The 18407-nt window shown below is 36.8% G+C and overlaps 2 protein-coding genes, 1 non-coding gene and 1 pseudogene across 5 annotated transcripts; 2 read left to right on the top strand and 2 right to left on the bottom strand.

Moving 5' to 3' along the window:
- Positions 1 to 762: 762 nt before the first annotated feature.
- On the bottom strand, positions 763 to 3136 carry LOC106423411 (auxin-responsive protein IAA29-like). 3 transcript variants are annotated; one of them, XM_048765874.1, is made up of 4 exons: positions 2764 to 3136; positions 2303 to 2604; positions 2101 to 2191; positions 763 to 1101 (listed from the first exon to the last, which is right to left on the bottom strand). In XM_048765874.1, exons 1-4 carry the CDS (start codon positions 3024 to 3026, stop codon positions 1041 to 1043), a joined length of 717 nt encoding a protein of 238 aa, XP_048621831.1. In that variant the 5' UTR covers positions 3027 to 3136; the 3' UTR covers positions 763 to 1040. The 3 variants fall into 3 exon arrangements, with proteins under 3 accessions (XP_048621831.1, XP_048621833.1, XP_013719643.1); XM_048765876.1 differs by having other exon boundaries at positions 763 to 1093; XM_013864189.3 differs by lacking the exon at positions 763 to 1101 and adding an exon at positions 1804 to 1953.
- Positions 3137 to 8504: 5368 nt separating this feature from the next.
- On the top strand, positions 8505 to 10757 carry LOC106423410 (UDP-N-acetylglucosamine transporter UGNT1). The gene is made up of 10 exons (XM_013864188.3): positions 8505 to 8820; positions 8948 to 9024; positions 9106 to 9258; positions 9367 to 9500; positions 9565 to 9695; positions 9768 to 9812; positions 9900 to 9997; positions 10082 to 10189; positions 10268 to 10324; positions 10440 to 10757. Exons 1-10 carry the CDS (start codon positions 8667 to 8669, stop codon positions 10512 to 10514), a joined length of 1032 nt encoding a protein of 343 aa, XP_013719642.1. The 5' UTR covers positions 8505 to 8666; the 3' UTR covers positions 10515 to 10757.
- An 18-nt stretch (positions 10758 to 10775) lies between these two features.
- TRNAR-UCU lies at positions 10776 to 10848 on the bottom strand. Its single transcript has one exon. It is a non-coding gene; the product is annotated as a tRNA-Arg (tRNA).
- A 470-nt stretch (positions 10849 to 11318) lies between these two features.
- Positions 11319 to 12399, top strand: LOC106423361 (annotated as a pseudogene).
- Positions 12400 to 18407: the final 6008 nt, after the last annotated feature.

Here is an 18407-nt window from a genome sequence, read left to right as displayed (position 1 = left end):
AAGCCCTGAATCGCGTGATAGCTAATTAAAGAATGTAAATTGTTTGTAAAAATTTGTATATTGATGATTTTATTGATGATTTTTTTTTATGTATTTAACATACAGAATCTAATATCTTATGTGGGGACTTAAGTTCATAGTCTATGATTTAGAACTACAATTTTCTTGAAGAACCGCTTAAACTAGCAGAATCAGTATGTTTCATTCACCTCCCAATCATCCACCAGTGTAACAGAAAGAATTGAGTACATATGCACGTGCCAAAGTTTCCACAAATAGAGATTCAGTAATTTCCTAATTTTTAATCTTGATTTCAAGAGATTTTACCAGTGAGAGAATGAAACCCAGGAGGAATACAATAAAAATGACAAGTTCATATTCATCATTAGTTTCCTCTGTTTATGGAGCAAGTGGTAATGAAGTTATCTATGTTAAAACCGCATTATTATGTTTGAATATTATTAAAATGGTGATGTCAATCCTTGGTTTTACCATGGAAAAAGTGTGATTTATTTGGCAGGAAAACTGATAAACAAGATAACATGAAATCTGCCCATAGTCTGTTTGATTACAAGAGTATATCAGGCAAGCCATACAAACACTGAAAACTTGACAAAATAGATTATCAAAACAAACAAAAGCAAAAACTATATTTACCCATCACTAGCTTCACCCAAACTCAGCTCAAACGGGTAAACTTAACCAGGCTGAGTTGTATAAGAATCCAATGTTTTACAAAATGTATAAAGTTCCAGAATAAAAAGGGGTTTAAATGACTTTATTGATCCAAACTCGAGAGAGTAAAAGTTTCACAGGTTCAAGCAGAGCCAAGACCAGAAAGAATACAAGAACAAACCGGATTATAACACAAGAAGTATGAGGTATCATCTATACTGGTCGAAATATAATTATGTAAGAAAAGAACAAAAATGAAATCAATACGGGTTGTTGTAATAATACCCCATCGGTGGAAGTCCCATCCCGTTAACCGGTGGGATTCCATAAGGCATTGCAGTTGGGGCCAGACCATCATAGCCAAACTAGCTTGGCCTCTCATCCCTTCTTGCTGATATTGCTGCCACAACTGCTGCTCCTGAGCCACTGTTATTACTTATTAGTTAAATAAATTTAAAGAACTCGAGCAATTGTGACTATCGAATAAACTACACACCTTGATGGCATACCTACTTAGTGGACATTAAAGTATCCAACATAAGTATGCATTAAAAGTGTAAATACTAAGAAAATGTATAAATACTAGACATGTCAATAAGACATTAGGATGATAAGATTGTCATGATGCTTAAGATATCATCAATTTGTGATAAAAGTTGAGACCAGACCATGTTGAACTATATCTAACAAGCATCATGACAATGCTCTCATCTTTCATGTCATTTTGTTTTTTTTTATCCATGATTGTTTGTTTTTCTTTTGATTTGTTCAAAATTTTGTGAATTTTGGATCATCCTCAAATCAGTGTTAAATGGTTTCAGTCTTTCAGATATCCAAAACTACCAGATCAAGTGGCAATGTGGCATGCCCATTATCCATACCAAACCAGTCACGAAAATTGATACCATGGTTTCTGCAACCATCATCACAGTTTATGTTTCTCTTTCTTTTTTTTTTTTTCTTGTTTTTGAAGTAAACAAGTATATTAAGTTTCAAATGCAACAAAGGATTTGATGTAATAATATCTAAAAGCTTATTTAGTTTGCCGAAACTGATCCTTAAGTAGTCACTGAATTCTTATAAAGGAAATGTCATTACCCTTCCGTGCATGTTCTTAATGAGTGATACTAGAGGAAAGATAAATCGAGTGAAAATCTGATAAGGTAGACATTTTAATTACAAAATAATAATTGCTGTTATTTTTAGAACAACAGCCGTGTATATGCACACGGGCAATCTCTAATTATTGATATTCGATGAACAGACTCAGCAAAGATCCTGTAAAACCAAAACAAGATTCTAGAAATTAATATGCCAGTCACCCATATCCGAATATTAAAATAATGTCCATCACCTAAAAACTATGATAATATTTATGAAAATAGGTAAAAATTTGAAATATTAAATATAGAGAAGTAAACGTACTTCCATGGAACATCCCCTGGTAATAGCCAGTCGCCCTCTTTCCCCTGGAAGGTGAATTTGTAACTTGTATCTTCTCTATCACAATCTTGGTCTGAAAAAACAAAGTTATATTCAATATCTATATGTCATGCTTTCATTCGTTTATAGGTTTAGGAGAGTGTATACGTTTTAATGCATTTTAAATACTTAAACTAGTACTCACATTGAGTAAACATGGTGATCAAGGACTTAGTGAGAGACTCGTAAGAGTTGAAAAGCTTGATGTCCACTTTTCTAGCTATTGCCACACCATCCATCTTCACCTTAACATACATTGATGATCTGGGTGATGATGTTGATGACGATGACGGTCTAAGTCCAATAATTGTAGCCGTTGGATTAGGTATGCTGATCCTCCTACCATGATGGTGATATGGGTGATTACGACTACGACGGTAATTATGATACTTTGTCATACATGACTTTATTGGTGGCCACCCCACGACTTCGCCATCTTCCTCCTCACTATACAAAATTATTTTAAATGTTAATGAGAATTCTTTTTTGAATGAGTGTTACAAGCATCAGAATATTCGAAAAATTAATAATAGTTTTTTGGTAAAACGTTAAATTAACTTATATAGTTTAACCAAAGTATTGTCAAATATATAGTTTGTTACTCACTCGTCAACGATCGTAGAGTCAGATTCCAAAGGACCTTCATCCTCCTCGTCTGGCTGGCCATTCAAAGAAAACGAACATGGTTTTGGCACATAACAATCTTCTTCCATATTCTCCAACCAAAACATCGAATCAAAACGCGTTTGTTTCGTATTCAAACATGACACAACGCCCTCAGTCGCGCAATGCTTGTTGAGGTCAAAGCAAAACCCGAAGTTTGAAGAATTAGTATGAGGTGAAAGAGAGAGATCAAGATCCAACTCCATTTCTAGTGCAGCTTCGTCTTTGATGAAACTAAAAGTGTATATTCGTTTGTTGTCCGGCTCCTCCTGGAAAAGGTTGTATGGATGGTTGCTTAATTAGAGGATCATGAGTATTCCCTATTTATAGTAAAAGGAAAGAGTACAAAAATGAAGGAGGAGTGCATGGCTTTATCGTAAATATCCATGTTTAATAGGTTTAAGTTATTATATATTTTGTCAGACAAAAATATAGATGTCGTCATGGATGTGTCTTTATGTATCTTAAGCAACACGATACTATATAAACTAAACTAATCAATCAAATATTAGAATACTAATAATTTGTTTCCCTTGACTCCTCAACTATATAGTTCATATAAATTTTCTTGGACCCACAACTAGAAGTACAGAACATATAATCATATATTTGACTGAAAAAACGCTCTCATCTTCAAAATCTGAGTTATATCGTATTCTAATTCATAGCCAGCATGATTAAAATACGTAAAAACGTTCCCTCAACGAAATAGGTTTGGGTGAAGATACTTAAGCTGCTAAACAGACTAGCAATCGTGAAAAAGCATTTACAACTATTAATGAAACAAGAGAAACAAGGACCTTTGTCTTTTGGGAGAAAAGCAATGACTTCCGACATTAATTTAGTTCAGGTCGGCCAATATCCCAACATTTGATGCTAACATATTTCTACATTATTTTATTTAAATTGTTATGATTTTTGAATAAAAAATACAATCTTATGATAGTTACTTGTTTCTTATTCAACTTTTGTATGCATTAGATGTTAACTCTTGTTTATTTCATTGCAAATTACACCTTCGCATACATATAAATTCGAAAAACTATAATCGATAGTATATATGCATGGACTTTGTAAATACATTTTATTCTAAGATAAATTATTAATTAATAACATTATTCATATAAATTTGTAAACGATTTAGTGTTTTTGGTTGACTTTATCTGATTTTCCATGTTTGCATCACTAATTTTTATTTATCACAATATCCAATTAGCGTACTTATTAAGATAAGCAAACCAAACAACTAAAGAAATGATAAGTGTATTTATATTTATACTTCTAAGCTAGAAACAAGAGCATGCATCTTCAAGGGACACATGATTCAACGAATTTAGACATGCAACACCCAACTAACATGAATATTAGTAATAGACAAGTTTGGTTAATGTTGGAACGGACAACGTCCCATACTTTTGTTTACATTCAATGTTTTTATTAGACTGTTAAGAATCATGGTATCCAATTGCAAACTCCACTTCTTCTTTTTTTTGAGCTTGTCACAATATTCTTAACCTTTCAAGAGACAACTATCACTACACACTTCTGTTTGATTCACTACGCAACTTCAGTAAAATATTTGGGGAAGAGTTCAGATCAACTTATGAATAAAGGCTATTAACTGTCTGCCCATCCTGAGCTTGAGTACACTGCCCTCTTTGGGAAGGAACATTTTCCTTTTTTCGTAAAACATTTATTTCACAAGTGCTTCGTTTTTGCAACCATTACTATTGTGGATTGATGAGATAGCTTATAATTTCTAAATTCAATGGTTCAATACTTCAATACCATGACAGACTAGAACTCATGGCCTTTCTAGTTACCTCCTCCCTTATATGATGGAGACGACTTGTTGAATAACCGACATCCGATTTTTACTAGCAAGAGTATAAAAACTGAATTAGACCATATGGTGCATCAAACAAAATACCACAAAGACTAGGAAAAAAGTAAATAAAGTCTAGAAGAGAATATGGTCTTGGAATTCTTTCAATTATCTTATATTTGTTTTACTCTAGTAATTCAGTTGTAAGCTTGGTGTTGACATATGTTTGATTTAATTTAATAAAAACGTAGGTAAAAAGATATATTTTGTGCCTAACACAATATTAAAAACTTGACTTTTAAGAAATAGTTCGCACGATATCAATCTAGATAACGAAAGTGACACTTGATTATGAAGTCCATATCATATATAATATATGACATTATGGTTGGTCTCTACATGTTTTTAGATCAACCAAACAGATGAGAGTAGAGGGGAAAATATCAATGTGAAGAAAGTCGTGCGTGACTACTCGTGCCGTAGTGTCGGGTCGACCACTGAAGTTATGGGCTTTAAAAGTTGAAGGGACCATATGACTCTTGTCGGAATCACATTCACACTTATAGTCTAGCTCGTGGGATCGATCTGATTTTTTTTATAAAAAAATTATTAATATTTTTAGTTACTAAAAAGGTAGCAAAACCTCAAAACAATGGAGACTTGCTCATGCTTGCGGCGTTAAATTCTTATAGCCATCGAGAGTTTTAGCTGAAACAACATCAAATTGTGCAAGGAATATAGACAAAAATTGGATAGTAGCTAGTGATTTTGGGCTGTTTTTTTTTGGTAAAAAATGTTAAGATAAAGAGAAATAAGTTAAGCAATTTTGGGCTGTTATTAACATGTTATAACCTATTTTGATTTGACGAAGCTGTTATTCGAAAATAAATATTCTTGTCATGTAATAGGATTTCTGAATATTTTAGCTTGGTTATTTTGAATTTCAGAGTTTTTACATGTATTTAGTAGCTTGAACAAGTATGATTACATTTTGGCTCAAACATCTTAATATAATCGAGCAAGATATGTTTTGATTAACGTTTTGAATATTTAAATATTTAGCATGTTTGAATCTCAACACTAAATAACTTGAAACCGTGTTATATAAATGACATAAAACCATTCTACTTATTGTAAATTGATATAAAACCATACCCCCTTACGTAAGGGTCGGATGTGAATTAAGCAGTAGCAGGTACAAAACGGATAAAGAAAATAGATATGTGCCCGAATCCAATAATAGTCACATAATATACCGACAAGAAACCTAATCCATTGAAGAAACTGATCTAGAAAAGAAAACTACTGGTGAGAGATAATAAAGGACGCACGTGGGAGGAAACGAGAAAGGATAGAAACTGTTTGTTTGAGTGCGGGAGGGGGACAAACAAGTGTTAGGATAAAGGGGAAGTGAATGAATCCATCTTTTTAACTCGAGTTTGAGTGCTGTTTTGGACAGCTTTGGCTTAATGTCTTCTTGTCTTCATCAAGTTTGTAGATACCAAAGTCTTATCATGTTTCTTCTATGTCTCCTCAACTACTACTTTACGAATCGTACCACAAACTTTCCCCATTCAGTCATTATTCAAACTTCTTGATTTAAACTAGTAAGATATTTACCGGTTCATGATGCTATTTTAATAATTTCCAAAAATTTATGGTTTAATTTTGGGAAATACCCTAGGATAGCACTAAAAAAGTTTCTATCACAAATATAGACTCTAGAAATCAAAATGACCAAAATATTTCATTAAAAAGGTAAATATACATTTATACCCATAGGGTTTATAGTTAAAGGGTGGGGATTTGAGTTTGAGATTTAAAATTTTATAAAATAGAAAATAAATATTAAAAATAAAAATTTTAAAAATAGTTTCAAAAAGTATATTCGAATTACAAAGAAAATTTGGAAAAAAAAAATTCAAAAAAAAAATTATGAAAAAGTTCGAATTTGAAAACATATAATTTAAAACTATAAAAACAATTTTTTATATATATATATATATATATATATCTAAGGTATTAGTGTCATTTTACCTATTAAATGAAACATTTTGGTCATTATCCTCCTTGTGATCTATTTTTGTGACCAAAACTTGAAAATGGTTTATTTATGAGAATTGCCCTTTAATTTTTGCTTTATTACCAAAAAATAGCACTATTCCAAAATCATAATTCAAAACTTCCTTTATAGTATATAACTTCCCAAATAAAAATTAAATTTATCAAAAATATCTCAAATCACATTTATAAGCTGACTTTTATTTTCATTTACCGGTAGCATTTTGAAACATGATCCGGACCCGCGGTTGAACCGGTAAATCCGGTGACCCAAAAAAATTTGGTTTGGGTTTTGTGAAAAACTCAATATTTAGAAACCCGCAAAAACTCAGTAAAACCCGGAACATGATACCGGTTGAACCACCGGTTGAACAAATAAATAACTTTTACTTTTTTTTTTAGTTTTTATTTATGTTTTTAGATTTGCTTTATATTCTAAATTTTCAATTAAGAAATTAGGTGCCGACAAAAAAAGTTTTAAGTTTTTCCTTTTCCCTTTTCAGTTTTATATTTGTGATTTTAGGTTTTGATGAAGATTTCACTATGCCACCTGAAGAAAATAAAGAGAACGATGGTAGAGAGAACCAAAATTAGTTGATGTGATTTGGTGTTAGTTTATTTCCGTTATTGATAATTTATTACAGTGATTTTTTACTTTTGGTTTATTTTGTATTTGAAATTTAATTTATTATTCACATTAGACATTTAAATATTAATTAATTTTATGTCTTTTATCTTTTTTAGATGTCATAACTCTTAACTTGTTAGAGAAAATTTAAAAAAGTCTAAACTATTTTTTGATATTTTGCATGTCAAATGAAAATAAAAATATAAAAACTAAAGTTAGGTATTTTCTAAATGTTTTTAAACATAAAATATATACATATCCAAACTATTATTTATCTTTAAAAAAAATAGAAAGTATTAAACTTTAGTTTCTATATCTTTATTTACATAGCTGATATATTATTATATAATAAAACTAATTCATTTATTAACATGCGGTTCACCCGTGGTCGACCCAGTGACTGAGAAACCAGGTAAGTCGTCCGGTTCAGTGTCCGAATCGGGTTTAAAAACATTGTTTACCGGATAACAACGAATTATGAAAGAACAAATAGACACCAAAACTATAATGTTTCTAATAAAAAAACATTTTTTAGACTTGTATAATATACCTAAGACTTGAAATTATTTCTCAAAAAATAAAACATAGAATCAGAGCCGGTCCTAATAATTATTGGGCTAGAAGCAAATCTGAAAAAATTGGCCTATTTATATTCACCCTTTATAAGAACAAAAAACTATAAACAATGTCAATAGGGTTATACGAACTCCCCACCTCCCTGATATAAATACTTAGCATTACCATCTGAGATATGATATCATTTTTGTCAATATGTGGCCGGTATATTTAATAATTTAATTACGGCCGGAAGCACCTATTTCTCTCGCTTTCGTCCAAAGCCGCCTCTGCATAGAATAATAGCAAGAAGACATTGTCTTTCTTTTTTGTAATTTTTTTTTTGTTTATATTAAAATTCAATGTTTGAAAAATCTTATAGAAGAACAGAATAAAAAATGACTGCACAGTGTCTTTTTATTTATTTATTGATAAAACAATAAAGCTTTTAGGATTTAGAAAATTGATTAGATGTTACTATAAAAATCGAAAAATAGAGATCTAATAAGGCTTAGCCCATAAACTAAAATGGGTTTAATATAAGGAAATTATCTCTCTAATTGGGCCTTAACCCACAAATAGAGAGAAACGAGTGGAATTTAATAATTTTCATAACAATAATAATTACAAAAAGACATTCGCACACACACACATAGAGCTGGTCTACTCAAATGTCCCGTGTCTTCTACGTTCAGTATCAATCATCTCGGTGAGTCAGAGACGACGATCGCGGAGGAAGACGGAGACCGTTGGAGAGAGTCTACCTCTCTCTCGACCATGATGAATCCTGTCCTTCCGGTTTCCGATCCTCCTCTCGCCGGAGAGAATAATCTCGACGGCAAAGGTGTAGTAGAAGACAACCGTCTTTTCAAAGGATCCGCCATGACCAAACGTGGCGCTTACGCTGCTCTCTCTTACATGGCCTGTGCAGGTAATCGTTGGAGTAATGTTCATTTTCAGATTCCAGCTGATATATCAATGTTAAAGTTTCATGCTTTGAGATTTATATGTTATTGGCATTACAATGTGTATGTTGTGTGTTGGTGTTTAATTGGCAGTGATGCTTGTGCTATTCAATAAAGCAGCTCTCTCTTCCTATCACTTCCCCTGTGTTAACGTTATCACTCTCTTTCAGGTATACTATACTCAAAGTTTGTATTTTTGCAGTGACCCATCTTTTCATCTCTAAAAAAGATTGACACTTTTGTTTCCACAGATGGTTTCTTCTACATTGTTTCTATACACGTTGAGGCGCAAAAAGATCATCTCTTTCACTGCGGCTGATTCTGATAATAATGTCTCAGCTTTTGTGCCGTTGAAGACATTGTTTCACACCCTTCCTCTCTCAGCTGCCTATCTTCTCTACATGGTTAGTTTTTTTTTTTTTTTACTGTGGCAATGATCTGCTGTTGTTTTGAATCCTATAAAATAGTAACTGATCACAAATTTTGGATCAATGTTTTTATCTACTGAAAAGCTAGCCACTATGGCGTCTGTGAGAGGGGTTAATGTTCCCATGTACACCACGCTTAGGCGTACCACGGTGGCTTTTACTATGGTGATTGAGTACTTGCTCACTGGTCAGAGATACACCCGCTCTATCATTGGAAGGTGAATCATAGTTTCCTCATGCTCATTGATTCTTACATGCACAAACTAAACTCTTGTGTGACAGTGTTGGCGTTATTTTGTTTGGCGCATTTTTCGCTGGAGCTAGGGACTTGTCGTTTGATTTTTATGGATATGGTGTCGTTTTCTTAGCCAACATAACAACAGCAGTTTATCTAGCAACCATCTCCCGGACTGGTACGCTAGTTACATACTTTCTGTATAAATGTTCTCCTACTCAAAAGTCTAATTAATGTCTGGTTTCTCCAGGGAAATCAAGTGGCTTGAATAGCTTTGGCCTTATGTGGTGCAATGGTAATCTTAACAGATAGATAGCAAAAAGAAACATGATCTAAACTCCAATTACTTCCTTTGAATTTTGTGAGTTTATATAATGGATAGGAATTATATGCGGACCTATATTGATGATATGGACATACGTTTGTGGTGACTTGGAGAGGACTATTAACTTTCCTCACCTCTTTTCTCCAGGTTTCATGGTATTGTAAATCCACTCTTCCACTTTTTCCTTGAGGAGACTAATGATCTCTCTTTTCATACTTGTCTTCTTACTTCTCACACAGGTTGTGTTATTATGTTCGTGTGTGTTGGCTTTCTTCTTAAACTACAGCATTTTTCTTAACACCACTCTCAACTCGGCTCTCACTCAGACAATTTGTGGCAACATGAAGGTCGGTTTCACTTTATACTTATCTTTTTTACAAAAAGAAAAAAATGTGAAGCTTTGAGCATTAACATCATCGTTGCAGGACGTCTTCACGGTTGGACTAGGCTGGTTGCTCTTTGGTGGACTCCCATTCGACCTCGTATTATTCTTCACCGTCCCATTTACTTTATTAGACCTAAAATCTTCGGTCTACATTTGCTACATCTCAGTACTGTTTTTAAAAAAAAAAAAAATTGATTGGTTTGTTCATGCAGATGAATGTGATTGGACAGCTTTTTGGCTTCTTCGGGTCTGGTTTATACGCATACTATAAGATCATTGGGAGGTAACTAGTCCAAAACAAAGAAGAGCCAATCACACATAGGAGTGGCCCTAGTGATCATAAAGGCTCGATGTGAAAAGAAACTAAAGGAAGCCTTTTAGTTCAACAGAGGTGAAGTAGTTCAGAGTAGTATTAATAATGCGATGCCTCATTTTTATTTGAACTTGTGTATTCAAGCAGGCAAAACATTAACTAATTATTGTTTTCACGCTGATAAATAGTGAATGAATGGTATGAAAATGTTGTTTTACCTCGCAAAAAATTAAAACACACCCAGTGCGACTCGAACCCACAATCGCTTGATTAGAAGTCAAGCGCCTTATCCATTAGGCCATGGGTGCTTGTAGTCTTAATTTTTCCACACAATATTTGAACGTCTCTCTATATTGCTCTATTTGAAAGCAAAACGGATCTAACCGCGGGAAAAAGCCAGAGAGAAATCCCTAAACCCTGATTCCCAGCAAAGTATCTCTCATCTTCTTCCTACCTCACATGGCATCATCAATCTCCCAGAGGGCCGGCTCAAGTAAATTATAGACACTTGGGCAAAATAGTTTTTCAAAAAAAAATTTACATATACTCTATGGATAACTTAAAAATTTTGGACCCCTTTTTAATTTTTTTTTTTTAAATCAGACTCCATTTTAACACTAATAATACAAAAAAACAATTTGAGCCCTGGGCCCCCTTGCCCCTTGCCCCTATGCCTCAGCCGGCCCACTCTAACTCAATTTCGCTTCTCCTCCAGCGCCCAAAATTTGGAACTTACTACATGTTTGTAGCCCTGTCAATTTCTAGTTCTTGATTTGCGATGGAAGTTCCACGCCGCTCTTTGGCTGCGTCTCTGTTTCCTCTCCGCCTGATCGATCGTCGGAAGAGTTTTAGTTATAATCAGTTGCCTGATGAGCCGATCAAACTCACTGTTCTCAAGCTCGATGGTTCTTCCTTTGGTACCGTAACCTAATCTTTGCTTGCTTGTTTCTTACGCTTCTACTAAGAGTTGACTCTACAACTAATTTCGAGGTTTTTATAATATCTGATATTATCATAAGGTATTGAAGACAGCTACAGTAAGGGAGCTCAAGATGGCTGTAGAAGCTGCGTTTTCTCACTTGCCCATCACATCCCTTGGCAATTATATCTCATGGTACCATTCATTTTCTTGATTTTTGAGTTTACTTATCTTTATGTGATTCTTGATGATCCTACTCTTACCCCCGTGAGTATGAAGGCCGCATGTTTGGGCACAGTTCTGCGTATCCTATGAAGATCAAAGATTGATTAACGACTCTGACTACCTCACTGACTTCCACATTAAAGATGGTGATCAGGTTTGTAGTCTATCCTAATGTTATTGTTTGGTCTTTTGAATTGTCATGTGGTAGAGTTGAGGTTCTATAACCAGGCTTATGTAGATTGCTATAGTCAAGTTTAGTTTCCATTACATTCCCCATTTTTTGTTGTAATTAATGTTTTAATGGGTTTTGAGTCTTTTGTGGATAAAATCATCATTCAGCTTCGATTCATCCGCTATATATCAAACCACTGCATCTTGATGAAGACGCACAAGAGCAAGGCACCAGGCGTTTCTTCTTTGAAACAACTCAAACTGTAAGAATCTTTTTCTTTTTCATTGCTGTTTTTTTTTTGTTTTTGTTTTTGCATTTCATGACCTGGGGCATGAGCCGGATACATGTTTTAGACCATCTAGGTTGTCAATCAAAATCCAAACCTGGAAAAAGAAGAAGGAAGGAGGTCAATGAGACGGTGTTGACTCCATCACTCAGGCACAGCCAAGCTTTCTATCGACTGTATTGGGAGGTTGGCTCTCTTACAAGTCAACGCCAACTCAAAGAGGGACGAGAAAACTCTTACTAAGTTCAAAGAAATAAAATATCTTATTATGCACATGAACCATCGTGAAACCATATGTAATCCATAGCTAGACTAGTTTAATATATGACCATACCTGCCTTGACACAAACCTAATCATAGCCTTAAGCAGTGAACACAAAACCTTTAGATTAGCCAGAGTCCTGACCATCCAATATATCAAGAACTACCATAGAAATCTGATAGGAACTGGATGTATATTTGACTATAACCGCCCAACCTCCCCTCTTGAATTCTCTAATCGAGAATCAAGCCAAAGTCAATTACAAGAAAAGGCCTTAGCCAAAACCCACATAACCGTAAAGTAAGAGCTGAGTCCTCTTATATAGTGAGGCCCAGTAACAATTGCAACAAACTATCTCTATTATTCTGTAACCACCACTGCCAGCTCATCCGTGCAGCTCACGCCATTCTCCTCTACTCCATTTCCCTTCTTCTTCTTCCTCACATATACCTTTGATAGCATATCAATACCCCCATCCCCGAGATTCAGCTTGTCCTCAAGTGAAAACAATGGAAATTGCTGCTTGAACTCTCCTAGTCGAAGCCAAGTAGACTCATGCGCCGGTAAATGTTTCCAACGCACCAACAACTCCAAATAACCCTGATCATCATAGCGCCTATCCAATATCGTATCTGGTTCAATCACCAAATCCTCAGAAGCAGATAACACCGGAGGTAAAGGCGTAACCACGTCTGTCGCCCCCACTACAGGTTTCAACTGAGATACATGAAACACAGGATGTATCTTTGAGGATTCCGGAAGAGCCAAACGATATGCCACTTTCCCGATTCGAGCCACTACATCAAACGGTCCATAGAAACGCGCTGCTAACTTCTGAAAGAGACGTCGACTGACGGACTGTTGACGGTAGGGGCGAAGCTTCAAATAAACTTTGTCACCAACCGCAAACTCCAATTCCCGCCGATGCTTATCAGCATTGTTCTTCATCAAAGCTTGAGCACGCAACAAATTATGTTTCACAGATTCCAAAACCACTTCTCGCTCTTTCAACATCTCATCCAGCTCAAAGTTTTGTGTAGCACCCTCTTCGTATGCCATCAATGATGGGGCATCTCGACCATAAACCAACTTGAAGGGAGTGCAACGCAAAGCCGTGTGATAAGCGGTATTATACCAAAGCTCAGCCCAAGGAAGAAACTTCGACCAAGTTTTGGGATGAGTTGAGGCGAAGCAACGAAGATATGTTTCAAGACATCTATTGAGTACCTCTGTTTGCCCGTCAGACTGAGGATGAAACGCCGTGCTAAACCTCAATCTCGTCCCCGACACACGGAAACATTCTTTCCAAAAATTGCTCAGAAATATCTTGTCCCTGTCTGAAATGATAGACTTAGGAAACCCATGAAGTCGAACCACCTCCTGAACAAACTTCTGAGCCACAGTCACCGCAGTAAACGGATGTTTCAGAGTTAAAAAATGACCATACTTGCTCAGACGATCAACAATGACCAAAATCACATTAACCCCATTCGAAGTTGGAAGCCCTTCAACAAAATCCATGGCTATATCTTCCCATATACGCACCGGAAGCTCAATAGGTTGAAGTAACCCCGCCGGAGAAAGTGTCGAATACTTGTGTGTCTGACAAACCGAGCAAGCCGCGACATAATCCTGCACTCTCTTCCTCATTTTCGGCCAATAAAAGATAGCTTTGATCCGTTGTAAAGTCCTCAGCACCCCCGCATGTCCTCCTATCATCGAATCATGATATTCTTGTAGAATCAAGGGAATCTGAGCTGACTCTGAAGGAATAACCAACTTCATCTTGTAAAACAACCTCCCATGCGCCACCGAAAACCCTTGTTTAACCTGTTCTCCGGAAGCCAACTTCTGAATCACCTTTTGTATCTCCACGTTCTCATCAATCTCCCGGTACAAATCCTGGAGTTGCAACGACACAGGCATAGTTAGAGCCAGTAGTGTTAACCCACTGTCCTTAACCGCTTCATGATCAATTCGCGACAACCCATCAGCTACTTTGTTCTCACTGCCCACCTTGTATTCAATATCAAATTCATATCCCAATATCCTTGTCAGCCACCGCTGATAATCCAACGTAATCTCACGTTGCTCTAACAAATACTTCAAGCTCTATTGATCCGTTCGCACCACAAACCGACGACCAAGCAGATAATGCCTCCACTTTTGAATAGACAGAACAATAGCCATCAACTCTCGTTCGTATATTGGCTTTAATTGTTCTCTAGCAGTTAACCCACGACTAAAATACGCAATCGGATGTCAGCCTTGCATCAATACTGCTCCTAAGCCAAATCTGGATGCATCAGATTCAATAATAAACAACTGATCAAAATCCGGAAGAGCCAACACAGGAGCTCTGACCATCGCATCCTTCAGATGCAAGAAAGCCTCCCCCGATGATGTACTCCATAGAAACTGCTCTTTTTTCAACAATTCAGTAAGAGGTCGTGCAATCTCTCCATAGGCTTTCACAAACTTCCTGTAATAACCCGTGAGACCCAAAAAACCTCTTAATTCCTTCACTGTTCTTGGAACTGGCCATTTCTGAACCGCTTCGATCTTATGGTGATCAGTCGCAACTCCGTCTTTACTAATCACATGCCCAAGATACTCCACTTTATTCTGAGCAAAAGAACACTTCTTTCGATTCGCGAAAAGCTTCTGCTCGACAAATACTTCCAACACCATTCTCACATGCTCTACATGCTCCTCCAGATTACGACTGTAGATTAAGATATCGTCGAAGAAAACCAAAACGAATTTCCTCAGAAACTTGCGAAAAACGTCATTCATCAAAGCCTGAAACGTCGCCGGTGCATTTGTGAGTCCAAATGGCATCACCAAGAACTCAAAATGACCGTCGTGAGTCCTGAAAGCAGTCTTCTCAATGTCCTCCTGCTGCATCCTGATCTGATGATAACCTGACCGCAGGTCGAGCTTAGTAAAAATTGAAGCGCCATGTAACTCATCAAGTAACTGATCAATCATAGGGATATGATACTTATCTTGCATCGTCGCTCTATTCAAGGCCCTGTAATCAACACAGAAACGGTGCGAGTTGTCCTTTTTCTTGACCAATAGCACCGGACTTGAATACGGGCTATGGCTAGGACGTATCAGTCCTTCAGAAAGCATTTCTTGAACTAAGGTTTCCATTACCTCCTTGTGGGCGTGAGGATATCTATACGGTCTCACACTGACTGGTTTAGCGTTGTCCTTCAGCACAATGGAATGCTCTCTGCCTCTTACTGGTGGTAAACCTTTTGGTTTCTGAAACACCTCTTCAAACTTCAATAACTCTGCTGCCATCAGCTCCGGTATCACTTCAACCTCACTACACTTGCCCTCCATTTGTCGTAACACCCTCTCAGACGCACTAGATTGAGAGTCCGTTCCTGTGATCAATGTCTTCACCGAGAACGTTAGACTATGCAACTCTGGATCACCAGTAATAGTAACTGGCTTCCCTTGATAAGAGAAAGACCAGACATTGTTTTCCCAATCAATTGTAGTGGTACCCAACGTACGAAGCCACTGAACCCCCAAATCACGTCCACACTCCCAAGTTCCAACACAATGAAGTCAGCAGTAAAAGTCATGGTGGACAATGTCACCTGAACCTCTCTGCAAACCCCCATACCTTGTACCGAAATTCCCGTGCCCAACAACACATTCAGATTGGGATTTTGCTGCGCGCTCAACTTAATTCTTTCTACCGTGGATGGAGAAATAAAGTTGTGGTTAGCACCACTATCCAGCATCACCACCACACTATTCTTCTGAACAGATCCCACTAGCTTAGTTGTTGTAGGTGATGAAATCCCCAAAAAAGAATTAAGAGATAACGCCATCAAGGACGACTCAACTGTATCCTCTTCCTCCTCTACCTCGACCAAGGACTGATCCATAATCTCCATCTCAATTCCATTCACTACCGTCAGCACTTGTAAGTATTTGTTAGGACACCAGTGTTGTCGAGACCACTTTTCATCACACGTAAAACAGAGTCCCAATCTCTTTTTTTCTGCGATCTGACTCTCCGTCAATCGTAACTGAGGTCTCTGTGTGTTGTTCCCTGTGGCTTTCTCCTGAAACACACCTCCTTTATTTTGCTGTGGCTTCTGTTGCCCTTCAGAACTAGTCGTTGTGGCAACGTACGGTTTAGTAAATAGTTGTCGCGAACTTGATTTCGTCTCATAACTCTTTTCGCGACAAACCATCTTATACAACGAACTGTCCTCCATTTGATATGCTGTAGCAATCATCTCCGGAAGGTCCACCGGTTTACTCATATTAACCACCTCCCGCATCGCTGGCTTTAACCCATTCATAAAAATCCCTTCACGCTGAGAATCAGTCAATCCCGTAGCTTGTGTTGATAGATCCTCAAACTGATGAATATAATGAGCCACTGTTCCCGTCTGCTTTACTGGAAAGAAAAGTTGACTCGGATCACGGAGCTTCTCACGACTGAAACGAGCAATCAGCCTTTCTTTAAAATCCGTCCAGCTCCTAAATTCGCTTCTCTGAGCTTCACTGTTGAACCAGCTCAACACATCCCCTGCCAATATCACAGACACAATCTCCAACCTCCTTCTCTCATCATAACCTCCAATACGAAAATATCTCTCTGCTAAAGCTAACCATCCATAAGTATCATCACCCGAAAACGATGGAAGTTCTACACGTTTCAACAACCCATCGCGCTTCTCCGTCAAAGAGTTCCGTTCAATACCTTCCTCCGATCTAGACGTACGACTAGTTTCCCAGTTCGATTGATGTACCTGATGATTAGGATGTCGATACGGTTGTGGACTCGGCTCAGATACCTCCACAGCTTTCGAATCTTTCTTCGCAATCAGCTCACACAACTTCGAAAAGTTCGAATCCATCTTCGATTGCAACTCCTCATAATGATCTTGCGATTTCCTCTCCAGATCTTCGATCTTCGACATTGATTTCTCCTCCAATGCTCGAATCGCCGCTCGAAACTCACTATTCGTCTCCTGTTGCGACGAAGTATGATCGCGCAACGTCTTTGAGAGCAGCTCCATCGTCACCGGTTCGTCTTCGCCCTGGCTACGCAACGCTTTCTTCATCGTATCTCTCTCCGTCGCCGTCGCGATTGTTCGATCCAGAGCGCTCACACAGCACCAATTTGATAGGAACTGGATGTATATTTGACTATAACTGCCCAACCTCCCCTCTTGAATTCTCTAATCGAGAATCAAGCCAAAGTCAATTACAAGAAAAGGCCTTAGCCAAAACCCACATAACCGTAAAGTAAGAGCTGAGTCCTCTTATATAGTGAGGCCCAGTAACAATTGCAACAAACTATCTCTATTATTCTGTAACCACCACTGCCAGCTCATCCGTGCAGCTCACGCCATTCTCCTCTACTCCATTTCCCTTCTTCTTCTTCCTCACATATACCTTTGATAGCATATCAAAATCCTGACCATATAGGCTCAAGAGTCAAGATGAACCGTTACTACAGTGGTATGACTTGTGAGTGGAGCAAGACTGTAATGTACCATCAAATCCAGATTATTGACATATTACGTTGTCTTCATACGTATGGTCCATGATAGTAGTTTATAGAGCTTAACTATTTATCATAAACTTATACACGAAGAGGCCAAGAGAGACAAAGATTTACAGTATCAATTACGTGTAAATGAGTCTAAGAAAGACGTGAAGATTACGAATTTAACAAAAATAACAGTTTTTTTTTGGAAAGTGTTGACAATGTCTTGACTAAGAGCAGAGATCTGAGAATCAAGAGCATTAATGGTTTCTTCCTTTCCATTTTATTTTAGATTTTGTTCAAATTGCAAAACCTACTTTTTGTATTTCATCAAACTAATTTTGATTTGGTAAAATTTGTGTATCCTACTCTAGATCTTTTGTATAAACATTCAAAACATATCAAAACTATTGATGTTATATTTCAAACTACACGTTTTTTTATATATTTCATTGAAAAAGCTTTTTTCAATA

The sequence above is a fragment of the Brassica napus genome, chromosome A3 (assembly GCF_020379485.1).
Source record: "Brassica napus cultivar Da-Ae chromosome A3, Da-Ae, whole genome shotgun sequence".
In the NCBI taxonomy this organism is placed as follows: domain Eukaryota; kingdom Viridiplantae; phylum Streptophyta; class Magnoliopsida; order Brassicales; family Brassicaceae; genus Brassica; species Brassica napus.
The sequence above is the reverse complement of the archived record's forward strand: the minus strand, read 5'-3'. Positions and strand labels throughout refer to the sequence as shown.